Raw genomic sequence first — 12,427 nt, 5'->3', positions numbered from 1 at the left:
GTGGGCACTCCGAGCAACTCTGTATCCCCGTCTCCAGGCTCCCGTGGCTGGCCACGGCCGCACTCTACCTGGACGGCCCCATTAGTGCCCTCAAACGCGGTAGCCTTAGGCCTAACTCCACCGAGGCAGGGTGGGCGACAGCTCAGGAAGCGAAGCAAAAGGAAAAGCCTGACACAGGTGACTCCTGTCCTCACTCCCGGGGGCTTCCCAACTTCCCTCTGGCCCGGGAACCCCTGACTTCTCCCATTTCAGGAACGGGCCCCCCCCTCAGGCCAGGAGCTTCCTAACCCAGGCCTCCCTCCAGTCCCCTCCGAAGCCCAGCTCCCCCGGGGGGAGACCCGCCACGGGGGTGAGTCCAGACACCCCTTGGGAAGATTAGCCCGAGTTCTTCCTCGGACCTTAGTGAAGGCAAAACTTTTTTTATGTTATCCCACAGAAAGTTCCTTCCTTGTTGTCTCAAAAGTCTCCATTTAGGGAATAGGATTTCAGGTTTGCTCTTATGGAGACAAGAGGCCCACTGAAATATCTTTTCCAAACAAATAAACAGCACCCCCCTGCTGGTATTCTCAGCCTGAAGGATTCCTGGCCCCAAAAGTTAAATCGAAGGCTCTTTTCCGTCTTTTCTTTTTTCTTTTTAAATTTGCTTTGTCGAGTTACATCAATTTTTTGTTTATTTGTGTCAATAGACGGATCCATCTAAAGTGTCAAACTCACTGAGTTTTGATAGCTGTATATCCACCTATGTAGACACGGTGGTGAAACTACCATTAAAATCACGACACAGAACGTTTCTATCGCACCCAAAGGTTTCCTCTTGCCCCTTTGCAGTCTAGTCCTCCCTCCACTCCCAACCCTAGGCAACCACTGACCTGCTTTGTGTCACTAGAGACTAGTGTTTGCTTTTTCTAGAACTGTATATAAATATGAAGTCATACAGTACATACTATTCTAGGTCTGGATCTCCTCCTTCACACAATTTCAAAATTCGTCCATATTACTGTGGATATCCAGTCCTTTCTTTTCCAACTTAACTGAGGCATAAGGAATGGAAAGGAAGCTGCAAATATTTAAAGTCGCTATATGTGCGTACACCCATGAAATGATGGTCATAATCAAGATAGCAAATATTATCATAATCCCCAAAAGTCTTGTGCCCATCCTTCCCCACCCCCCCAGGCCAAGATAACCACCCATTGGCTTTCTGTCACTATAGATTAGTTTGCATTTTCTAGAATTTTATATAAATGGAATCATACAGATGTACTGGGGTTTCGGAATTTTTATTTTTTGGTCTGGCTTCTTTCACTCAGCATAACTATGTTGAGATTCATCTGTGCTGTTCTGTGCATTAATAGTTTGCACAAAAAAAAAAAATATAGTTTGCACACACAATTTTCCACTCATTTGAAAGTATTTCCTCGGGATAAAGTCCCAGAAGTCAATTTCTCAGGCAGAAGGTCATTTTTAAATGTTATTTCTCAGTTAAAACAAAAAAACAAACTTTTTTTTTATGGCTCTTAATATCTGTTCCTGAATTTCCTTTTGAAGGGAATACAGCCTTTTTAAAGCTTATGAAATCATCTGCACCCTCACCGGAATTGGGTATCAGCCATGCAAGCGTGTTTAAAGATGTAAAATGTTGTTTCAGTTTGTCTGGCTAGCAGCGTGTCTTTAAAATGAGGGGAGAGCATTTTCCCCACATTGCTTTATGAATTTTCTCTTTTACGAATAATTTAATTATGGCAACCAACAACTTATTTTGAAAAATCAGTTCTCCCAATACACTGTGAATCTGAAGACGCAGGACTCCATCGTTTACTTTGCATCCCTCCCCTGCCCCTCAGGCAAACTCATTGGCATTTGCCTGTTCTTTCCTTTATGCCCTAAGTGTTAACTGAGCCCCTGCTTTGTGTCTGCTGGGGACAGAGGAGTGAACAAAGCAGGGAAGCCCTCATGGAGGGTGGGCAACAACCAACCCAACAAAGACCAGGTAAGCTCACATTGTGAGGAAGGTCAGGGAGGAAATGAACTGGGGGCCTGTGCTGTTGAAACGCTCCCATGACTTCCTGTTGCTGCACTTGAAATAAAATGCACACTCCCTGTGGGATCAGGCCCCGGTGGGCCTCTCCGACGTCACCATTCCATTATCGACCTTCTGGAACTAAGCTCTGGGAGAAGTTATACGAAGGGGCTTTCCCCAGGAAGTAGCCTGACTTCTCACCTCCTGGGCTCACTGAGAGGTGCTCCACGGAGGTGCCAGTAGGTGTGCAAACAAACTGTAGTTCAGGCTTCCTCATGGAGGAGTGGGTGGTGCTGGGGATTATAAACAGAGCTCTTAGGGGTGCCAGGCCTGGGCTCGGGTTTGCTGCTCCTCGAGAGAAAAACTCCCATCAACAGAAGGGAGTATGTTAGCACCTGTTTGGGGGTCGCAGTGGTTTCTACTTTGCACCTGTCAGCTTCCCCAGTCTAGTTATCCCTAAAATGAGAGATGATGCAATGACAGCAGTCACCCTCGAAGTGTTCCCCAGACCAGCAGCAGCCCCATGACTTGGGAACTTTTTAGAAATGCATATTTTCAGCCCCAGCACCGGACTTACTGCCTCAGCTGTCTCCCCAACCGTTTTAACAAGACTCTAGGTTAACTCTGATGTGTGCTCAGGTGTGACAGCCAGGATGCCCGTGGCACACAAGATGATTTTAAGTGGTCTGTGGTCACCATTGGAAAATACTGATTCACTTGGAGGGGGAAAGTAATTGCCTTTTCAAATGTGTTTCAGTCACTCTGATTACACCAGGAGAAAATCACATTTACTGCCCGTGTATGTGACTGCGCCGGTGCTTGGATATTTTCTTTTACAAGGAAGACAGAGCAGCCCCAGGCACAGAGACTTTGACAGAGATGCCCACCTAGGACCCACTGACACTTTATTTTTACTGTATTTATTTTATGGTGACTTAATATTTGTGATAAAGGAAGGTGATGATGTAAAGTTTAAATTAAAGTAAAAGTAAATTCAGGGGCACCTGGGGGGCTCAGTTGGTTGAGAGTCTGCCTTGGGCTCAGGTCATAATCTCAGGGTCCTGGGATAGGTCCTGGGATAGAGCTCCACATAAGGCTCCCTGCTCAGCGGGGAGGTCCGTCCAGACCCCCCCACCCCACCCATTCTCCCTCTGCTCCTCCCCCCACTCATGCACAAGCACATGTGCTAGAGCTCTGTCTCTGTCAAACAAAAATCTTTAAAAGGCGGGGGGGGCAGCCCCAGTAGCTCAGCGGCTTAGTGCCACCTTTGTCCCAGGGTCTGATCCTGGAGACCTGGGATCGAGTCCCACCTGCAGGGAGCCTGCTTCTCCCTCTGCTCGTGTCTGCGCCTCTCTCTGTGTCTCTCATGAATAAATAAAATCTTAAAAAAAAAAAAAAAAAGAATCCTGAGGGTGGTAGTAAATTGTCTGACATTCAGAAGACATCATGCTAGAACACGTTCTTGGGTGAGTTGGAGAAAGGCCCTTCAGACTTGTGCGGGTGAGGAAGTAACTAAGTAAGTTAACTAAAACAGAAATACAAAATATCAGCACCATGAAAAACGTCACATTACACCAGGAAAAGAGAAAAACTAAACCAAGCCGCAGTTGGAGCTGAACTGTGCTGTTTTCTTTTTTTATTTTTATTTATTATTTCTTTATTATTTCTTTCTTTATTTATTTATTTATTTTTACTGTGCTGTTTTCTAATGGAAGTTAATCAGAGAAGTGCCTGTTCTTGGAAATTTGGCTCCTATATCCCCCTCCCAGCACGGGGCTGGGCAATGACGTTTAGCTTGACATTCAGGGCTTACGCTCAACGGGCAGCTATCCCCATACTCTTGAACCAGACATCCTTTTTGATTACTGGTCAAGTTATCTATGAAATGTCTCTTCTTAAAAAAAAAAAAATTTATTTATTTATTTGACACAGGGCAGAGGAGAGGGAGAAGCAGGCTCCCCCCCTGAGCAGGAAGCCCGATGAGGGGCTCGATCCCAGGACCCTGAGACCATGACCTGATCCGAAGGCAGATACTCAACTGACTGAGCCACCCAGGTGTCCCCTGAAATGTCTCTTCTAAGAAGGAATTTTTTTTTTTTAATTTTTTATTTATTTATGATAGTCACAGAGAGAGAGAGAGAGGCAGAGACACAGGCGGAGGGAGAAGCAGGCTCCATGCACCGGGAGCCTGACGTGGGATTCGATCCCGGGTCTCCAGGATCGCGCCCTGGGCCAAAGGCAGGCGCCAAACCGCTGCGCCACCCAGGGATCCCCTAAGAAGGAATTTTTGATCTTTCTCAGGAACGATCTTCTTTATGACAAATCTGAAATAAAACCTCTGCACGTATTCACGAGCAATTCCCTGAGAGGCTGCCCAGCCCTGGGAGCCAGTTAGATGCTATGACAGTGGGCCCATGTCACCGGCAAAGATTTAAAGGATGATAGAAATTACTGTTGGTGACGGAGTGTGACACACAGACCTTATTATCCACAGTCTTTAGGGGAAAGGGGAGCCGGGAATACGGATGACAGACCTTTAAAAAATGGACACATCCCCAAGGGCGCCTGGGTGGCTCAGCGGCTGAGCATCTGCCTTGGGCTCAGGTCCTGACCCCCGGGTCCTGGGATCGAGTCCTGCCTCCAGCTCCCTGCATGGAGCCTGCTTCTGCCCCTGCCTGTGTCTCTGCCTCTCTCTGTGTGTCTCTTATGAATTAAATAAATAAAATCTCTTAAAAAAAAAAAAAAAGGAGGGGACACCTGGATGGCTCAGTGGTTGAGCATCTGCCTGCTGCCCAGGGCATGACCCGGGGGTCCCGGGATGGAGTCCCACGTCGGGCTCCCTGCATGGAGCCTGCTTCTCCCCCTGCCTGGGTCTCTGCCTCTCTCTCTCTCTGGATCTCTCATGAATCCTTACAAATAACGGATATACCCCACCTTCTGGAAAGATAGCGGACTAGGAGGCCCCTGAGCCCATCCTGCTGCACAGACACAGACACGCTGAGAAGCAGCCAGGCGAGTGCCGCTCACCCTGAAAGCAGCCCGGCCTGGGTCACCTGTAGGGAGAGGCCTCCGGGAGCGGAGGAGGGGCAGAGACAGGTGGGGGGCAAGCCCGCAGCAGGACCCCCGCGGGAGGGAGGCCACGGGCTCAAGCTCCCACCCCGGGCCGGGGCGGGGGGGGGCGCCTGGGAGACCGGCTCCCGGCACGCTCGGCTGCGAGGCCAGCGCCGCTTACCTGGCAAGTTTGCGAAGTCTGGGCACTTGCGACGTCCCCGGGCAAGCGCGGGCTCAGCAGCGGCGACCCGGCGGGGGGGGGGGGGGGGGCGCGTCCCGGGGCGGACACCCAGCAGCGCGGCCACGCCCCGCACCCACGGGAGCACGCGGCCCCAGACCTGCCCCGCGCCCGGCGCCGCCCGCACCCCCCCTCCCGCCGCCGTGCTCCGCGCTGGCCCAGCCGGGACCGCGCCCGCCCCCACCCCCCGGCCCCGGGCACAGCCCCACCCCCACGCGCACCTGCACCCCCAGCCCCGCTCCGGCAGGGCCGCCCCCTACCCCCGTCCGGCCTGCACCGCCCCGCGCCCGTCCCACTGCGCCCACCCGCACCCCGACCTGCACCCCCAGGCCCCGGCTCGGGCAGGACCGCCCCGTCCAACCTGCACCACCCCCACCCCAACTGCCACCCCTACTCCCACCCACCCCCACCCCCAGCTCAGGCAGGGCCGCCCCGCCCGACCTGCACCGCCCAGCACCCACCCCCACCCCACCCCGCGCCCACCCCCACCCCCATCCTCACCCCCATCCCCACCATCCCCACCCCCACCCCCGGCTCAGGCAGGGCCGCCCCGTCTGACCTGCACCGCCCAGCTCCCACCGCCACCCCCCCATCCTCACCCCCATCCCCACCATCCCCACCCCCACCCCCACCCCCACCCCCGGCTCAGGCAGGGCCGCCCCGTCTGACCTGCACCGCCCAGCTCCCACCGCCACCCCCATCCTCACCCCCATCCCCACCATCCCCACCCCCACCCCCACCCCCGGCTCAGGCAGGGCCGCCCCGTCCGCCCCGCCCCCGGGAGCCGAGAGCGCCCCACGCGGGGTCCCTGCGGTGCCAGCGCCCGGCTCCCCGTCGGCTCCGGCTCCCCGTCGGCTCCCCGTCGGCTACGAAACAAATCTCCATGAGTTAGGAAAGGACTGAAGCCGACCTGCGCCTCCCGACCGCGGGGGTGTGGAGCTAGAGAGCAGGCCCCAGAGTAAGGGGGACCCCACGGACAGGGGGAGGGTGCACGACAGGCTGCTCAACGATGAGCCGGCCAACAAAGACTTCAGCGAGGAAATAAACCATTAAAAGCAGAATTACCGTAAGATTCGGGAATTCCACTACTGGGCTTTTACCTATTGGCAATGGGCAAGCTGTGGAGCAGCGCAGCCGTCCGTAGACGGATGCAGATCTAGGTATAGACACATACAGGTGATACAGTTTTCCACGTACCTATGGCTACAGCTGTCTGTATAGCTAGGTATATGTGATGGGATATTATTCAGCCATAAAAAGGATGAGATCCTGCCATTTGTGACAACATGGTTGGATCTAGAGGATATTGTGCTGAGTAAAATAAGTCAGTCATAGATAAATACTGTACGATTTCACTCATATGTGGAATTTAAGAAACAAAACAAAGGGGGATCCCCGGGTGGCTCAGCAGTTTGGCACCTGCCTTTGGCCGGGGTCGTGATCCTGGAGTCCTGGGATTGAATCCGGATCCGGCTCCCTGTGTGGGGCCTGCTTCTCCCTCTGCCTGGATCTCTGCTTCTCTCTCTCTCTGAATAAGTCTCTTATGAATAAGTAAATAAAATATTTAAAAAAAAAAAAGAAAGAAACAAAAGAGACCAACCAAGAAACATACTTTAAAAAAAAAAAGATTTTATTTATTTGAGAGAGAGAGAGGCCAGGATTGGAGGAGGGGCAGAGGGAGAGAGAGGGGCAGACTTCCTGCTAAGCAGGGAGCCTGACTCAGGGCCCCACCCCAGGACCTCAGAATCATGATTTGAGCCGAAAGCAAAGCATCGTCCAACTGACTGAGCCACCCAGGTGCCCCAGGAAACAAACTCTTAACTACAGCAAACAAACTTGTTGTTACCAGGTGAGAGGAGGGTGGGGGAATGGGTGAAAGAAGTTATGGGGATTAAAGAGTACACTTAATCTTGAGCACTGGGTGCTGCATAGAATTGTCGAATCTATACACCTGAAATTAATATAATGCCAAATGTTAATTATACTTCAATAAAAAAAAGAAAAGAAATTTCTAAGAATTTGTTCCAAGGGAATAGCTAGACATGAGCTCTAAGACATTTGTACAAGGATGTATCACTATTATTTTTCAAAGAAAAAAATGTAAAACGGGGCGCCTGAGTAGCTCAGTTGGTTAAGCATCTGCCTGTGGCTCAGGTCATGATCCCAGGGTCCTGGGATCCAGCCCCGCATCAGGCTCCTTGCTCAGCAGGGAGTCTGCTTCTCCCTCTACCCCACTCCAGCTCATGCTCTTCTTTCTCTCTCAAATAAATAAAATCTAAAAAAAAAAAAAAAAAAAAAGAGGGACACCTGGGTGGCTCAGCAGTTGAGAATCTGCCTTTGGCTCAGGATGTGATCCTGGAGTTCCAGGATCAAGTCCCGCATCTGGCTCCCCCATCGGGCTCCTGCATGGAGCCTGTTTCTCCTCCCTCTGCCTAGGTCTCTGTCTCTCAGAAATAAATAAATAAAATCTTTTAAAAATTTTTTTAAAATAATAGAAAGAAAAAATGTAAAACTATATAAACATCCAAAAGCTGAGCTTGGTCAAAACAAATTTGGTGAGTTGTTGAGAAAAATATTAGGTAGTCATTATAACAAAGGAAATTTCCAGCAATACTCTATTTTTACTGGGAATAAACTGCAAAATAATATATGCAGGGAGGTAACAGACTTGGGTTCCACCAGCCAGTGTTGAGTTTAGATTATTTCCTTCATCCACCAAATACTTTAGAGTATCTGTAAGCGCCAGGCTCTATCCCAGGCTCTGAGTTCATAGTGATGAGCTGAAATGAGCATCTCTGAGCTGCCTCTGTACAAAGTGCTATGAAGGACACAGTCAGGATGTGGTGGGTGCATGTGTAAGGGGAAGGGCTCACCTTGAAATACTCTGCTAAGCGCACCCAGTAAGAGTGACGCCCACCAGAAGCCAGCACGCAATAGGCACATAATAGCCTCCACTGGCAGACTTTCTTCGGGAGTGCGAGAATCAGAGACCTCATTTATTTTATTTATTTATTTTTTTCAGAGACCTCATTTAAAGCCTAGTGGAGAAGTCCTTGCAGGGGCGTGTTCATGCATGTCCTGCTCCTTGCAGCCTGTATAACCAGCAGGAAGAAGGAAGATCATTCTTTTTTTTTTTTTTAAGATTTTATTTGAGAGACACAGAGAGGCAGAGACACAGGCAGAGGGAGAAGCAGGCTCCCTGCTGGGAGCCGGATGCGAGACTCGATCCCAGGACCCTGAGATCACGGACTGAGCCAAACGCTCAGCCGCTGAGCCAGCCACCCAGGTGCCCCAGGAAGATCAGCCTTATCTTGACAAAGGAGAACACTTTTCACATAGGAATTTCATAGCCTGCTTTTAAGAAAAAGAAGGAAGCTCCCTCCCTGCCCCAGCTGCCAGTGGCAGCCAGTGAGGAAACAGCCTCCAACTCTTGTTCTTCTCCAGTGAACTTTTGTTCAAACAAGTCTGCCTGATTTTCTCCTAAAAGCTAACAGAAGCTGACTTTCCCTTCCCTTTGTCTCTGGACTTGCCTGTGGTCTGCCGTAGTTTCTAATTCTTCTGTTGTTCCTATCTGTGCTTATTTTGCCTGTAAAATACCTGGCTATTTTAAGTTGACAGGGGCAAGTGTCCCCATTTCTGCTCCACCCAGGGAAGCAGCTGCCTCACAGGGCAGAACCAGAAACCACTCGCCCTCCTGGCCTCCTGCCTCAGGGACACTCAGGGACACCTCCTGCATCTCCAGGGACACTTCTCCTTCCTGTATGGAGACCTCTCTCCCAGTGGCCCTGGTTCCTCTCCCCAGAAGGCTGCTTATGTCTCAGTAAATCATAGGGAGGTAGGGTGGGAGGTGGGCAGTGGCCTCTGCAGAACTACTCTCCAGAAGCCATCTCATCCTGTGGAGTCAAGCTCCCTGGTAATAATCTGCTTCTAAGTATTCGTAGTCCTTTGAAAAATATTTCCACATTTCCCAATAATGCCTTCTGAGAGAGTCAAGTAAATGTTTGAACTTGTGAACTGAAGAGCTACCAGTGGGGCATAATCTCTGGGAGCCTCTTCTCCTTTGAAAAAGACTTTAAGTTTTAGTGTCAAAAGCTTGGTGCTCTCTCAGGGCGGGGCTCTCAGGGTGGCATCCCCACATGGACCCAGCATGGAGTGGCGAGGAAGGTAGCTTTCCCCAGTCCTCATCTCAGAGAATCAAAAATGAGCTGGATATCACTTTACAGTCTTTAGTCTTTAGTCTAATAATAATAATAACAAGAACAACAGATTGATTGCAAGTGTTGGTGAAGATGGGAAATCAGAACCCCCATACGCTGCTGGTGGAAATGCAAAATTGGTGCAACCACTTGGGAAACCAGTCTGACAATTCCTCAGCATTGGACATCAAGCTGCCATGTGACCTGGCAGTTCTACTTCTCGGGGTACCCCCGGGAGAACTGACAATATGTCCACACAAATGCTTACTCAGGAATGTTCATGGTGCATAATAGCTAAAAGACAGAAAGAACCCAGCGTCCATCAGCTGACGAATAAACAAAACTGGCACATCCATACACTGGAATATTGTTCTGCCACAAAAAAGAAGTACTGATACAAGCTACCGTGTGGATGAAGCTTGAAAATACTATGCTGGGGAAAACACGACAGTCACCAAAGGCCACATATCACAGGATTCCATTTATATTAAATATCCGGAACCGGTGAATCTACAGAGACGAGAAAGTGGATTAGTTATGGCCAAGGGCTGTGGGGGGAGTGGGAGGATTTGGGGATGATGGCTGAGAAAGTGCTGGTTTCTTTCTTGGATGATGGAAATGTCCAAAATTGGTTGTGGTGATGCACTGAATTAAATGAGTGAATTGTATGGTATATAAATTCTATGTCAATAAAGCTGCTACCAGAAGAAGTAGGAGAAGAAGGGGGGGCAGATGGAGAAGCACAAAGGTATTTAAAAAAAAAAAAAAAAAAGAGCTGGAGAGGGCGCCTGGGTGGACTTTGGCTCCAGTTGTGACCTCGTGATCCCAGGATCCTGGAATCAAGCCCAACCTGGAGGCTCCCTCTCCCTCTGCAAGCCACTCCCCTTGCTTGTGTGCTCTCTCTCTCTTATCAAAATAAATGAAATCTTAAAAAAAAAGACCTGGTGTGGATTAAGTAATGTTCTTCCGGCTCAGGGCACTTTTAGTGAAGCCTATCTGAAAGAACATTTTTGTTCACCTACAGATAACCTTTTGTAAGGGCCACAATTTCTGTATAGCTCAGAAGAGTTCCAGAAATATAGCTATTAATATTAACAACTTATATTGAAAAAGCACCTACCACACACCACCATTCTACACACTTTACACTTATTGACTCAAAACCGTGAAGTAGATTTACTATCATAATAGCGCAGGTGGGACGGTGACTTAGGTCAGGCTTAGCACTTTCTATGAAGAGCTAGATGGTAAGTATTTAGGCTTGGTGGGCCAAGAGGCAAAATAAAGGATATTATGTACACATTTACAGAGGAAAGAATACAAATTCCCAAAATAAATTTTATTGATGAGATTTAAAAGATCGTAATAATCAAGCACAATTTTTGGTAATATTGGTTTACTAATAGAAGAAAGGAATTCTTTGGCAGGAATAATATTTTGCTTATTGAGGTTCAATATCAGGTTCCCAATCATCAAAATTGATCACAAGTGTTCAATTATATATTTTTAAAGATTTTGTTTATTTATTCCTGAGAGACACAGAGAGATAGAGAGAAAGAGGCAGAGACACAGGCAGAGGGAGAAGCAGGCTCCATGCAGGGAGCCGGACGGGGGACTAGATCCCGGGTCTCCAGGATCACACCCTGGGCTGAAGGCGGTGCTAAACCACTGGGCCACTGGGACTGCCCAAGTGTTTAATTATTAATGCTGATTTATAATGAAATTTTATGTATTTCATTTTGAAAATGTCTGTCCACGCGGATAGGTGCTGTCAAATGCTGACATCAGCCCATGAACATGTAATTTTAATTAAGTATATTCATTGCTCAGAAGGCAGTTATAGAATTCCATTAAATTCTTTTATTGGTGGTTGCCTTTTAGCATGTCATTATATTGCAAATTAATTACTTCCAATTAAAATTTATAATAATAATAATTGAAATTTAGGAAGATACTCTTCTCAGCTATGTAGTAAAACAAATTTTGGAATATAGAAATTTTCTTCACACTTGTAATGAAGTCTGAAAAACACTACTGGAACCCGTAGTTTAAGTTCAAAAAATATATTGGCTGCAAATTTGTATGGGGAGGAATATCTTTTCATTTTAACTTTTTTTTTTTTAAGATTTTATTTATTTATTCATGAGAGACACAGAAAAAGAGGCAGAGACACAGGCTCCCTGCGGGGAGCCTAATGTGGGTCTAGATCCCAGGGCCCCAGGATCGCGACCTGAACCGAAGGCAGATGCTCAACCACTGAGCCACCCAGGCGTCTCTCATTTAGCTTTTGACCACACGGAGAAGTATAGAAAGCAGCTATACACTACTTGTGAATTATACAACATTAGTTGTTGAAATGACTTTGCCACAGTAAAAATTTGCATGTCCATGCCACTTTGCATCGTAATGAGAAGTTGAGTTTATTAGGAATCATTATTAGGTTTTTAGCAAAAGATAACTTCAAAAGCCATTCCTGTTTGATAATAGTGGTTGAGAGTGGTTCTTCCGGCTCAGAAGGATTTTAATCTCAGCCCTGCACTCACAAACTTGCAATAAAACTTTACAACTGCCCCTCCATCAAACTGCTTTCTAGTAGGGCGAGTCAGGATACGACTAGGACTAGCTTCCATACCTCATAAAAAAGCAAGGCGTCTGGCCGGCTTAGTTGAAAGAGCATGCGGCTCTTGATCTTGACCTTGTGAATCCGAGCCCCACGTTGAGTGTAGAAATTACTTAAAATTTTTTAAATAGTCTTGAAAGAGAGAAATTCACAGAACCAATGATGGTTAAGTCAACTGACAGTGAGTGAAGCTCACTATTGTTATTGAACCGTCGTTCACTCTTGGTTCCTTAACACCTGATATATTGAAATATTTTCCACAGAATACTCATGAGTAATACACGGAATTGCCATAAGCTTTA

At 48.3% G+C, this 12,427-nt stretch overlaps 1 protein-coding gene across 1 annotated transcript in view; it reads right to left on the bottom strand.

Annotated features, from left to right (window-relative positions):
* The window catches only part of MUC13 (mucin 13, cell surface associated), a 28,497-nt gene extending 26,884 nt beyond the window's left edge, over window positions 1-1,613 (bottom strand). Inside the window, exon 1 of the mRNA XM_041748486.1 lies at window positions 1,594-1,613. Coding sequence (XP_041604420.1) covers window positions 1,594-1,613 — 20 coding nt within the window. The remainder of the gene's footprint in view (window positions 1-1,593) is intronic.
* Window positions 1,614-12,427: the final 10,814 nt, after the last annotated feature.

The sequence above is a fragment of the Vulpes lagopus genome, chromosome 1 (genome assembly GCF_018345385.1).
Source record: "Vulpes lagopus strain Blue_001 chromosome 1, ASM1834538v1, whole genome shotgun sequence".
Classification (NCBI taxonomy): Eukaryota; Metazoa; Chordata; class Mammalia; order Carnivora; family Canidae; genus Vulpes; species Vulpes lagopus.
The sequence above is the reverse complement of the archived record's forward strand: the minus strand, read 5'-3'. Positions and strand labels throughout refer to the sequence as shown.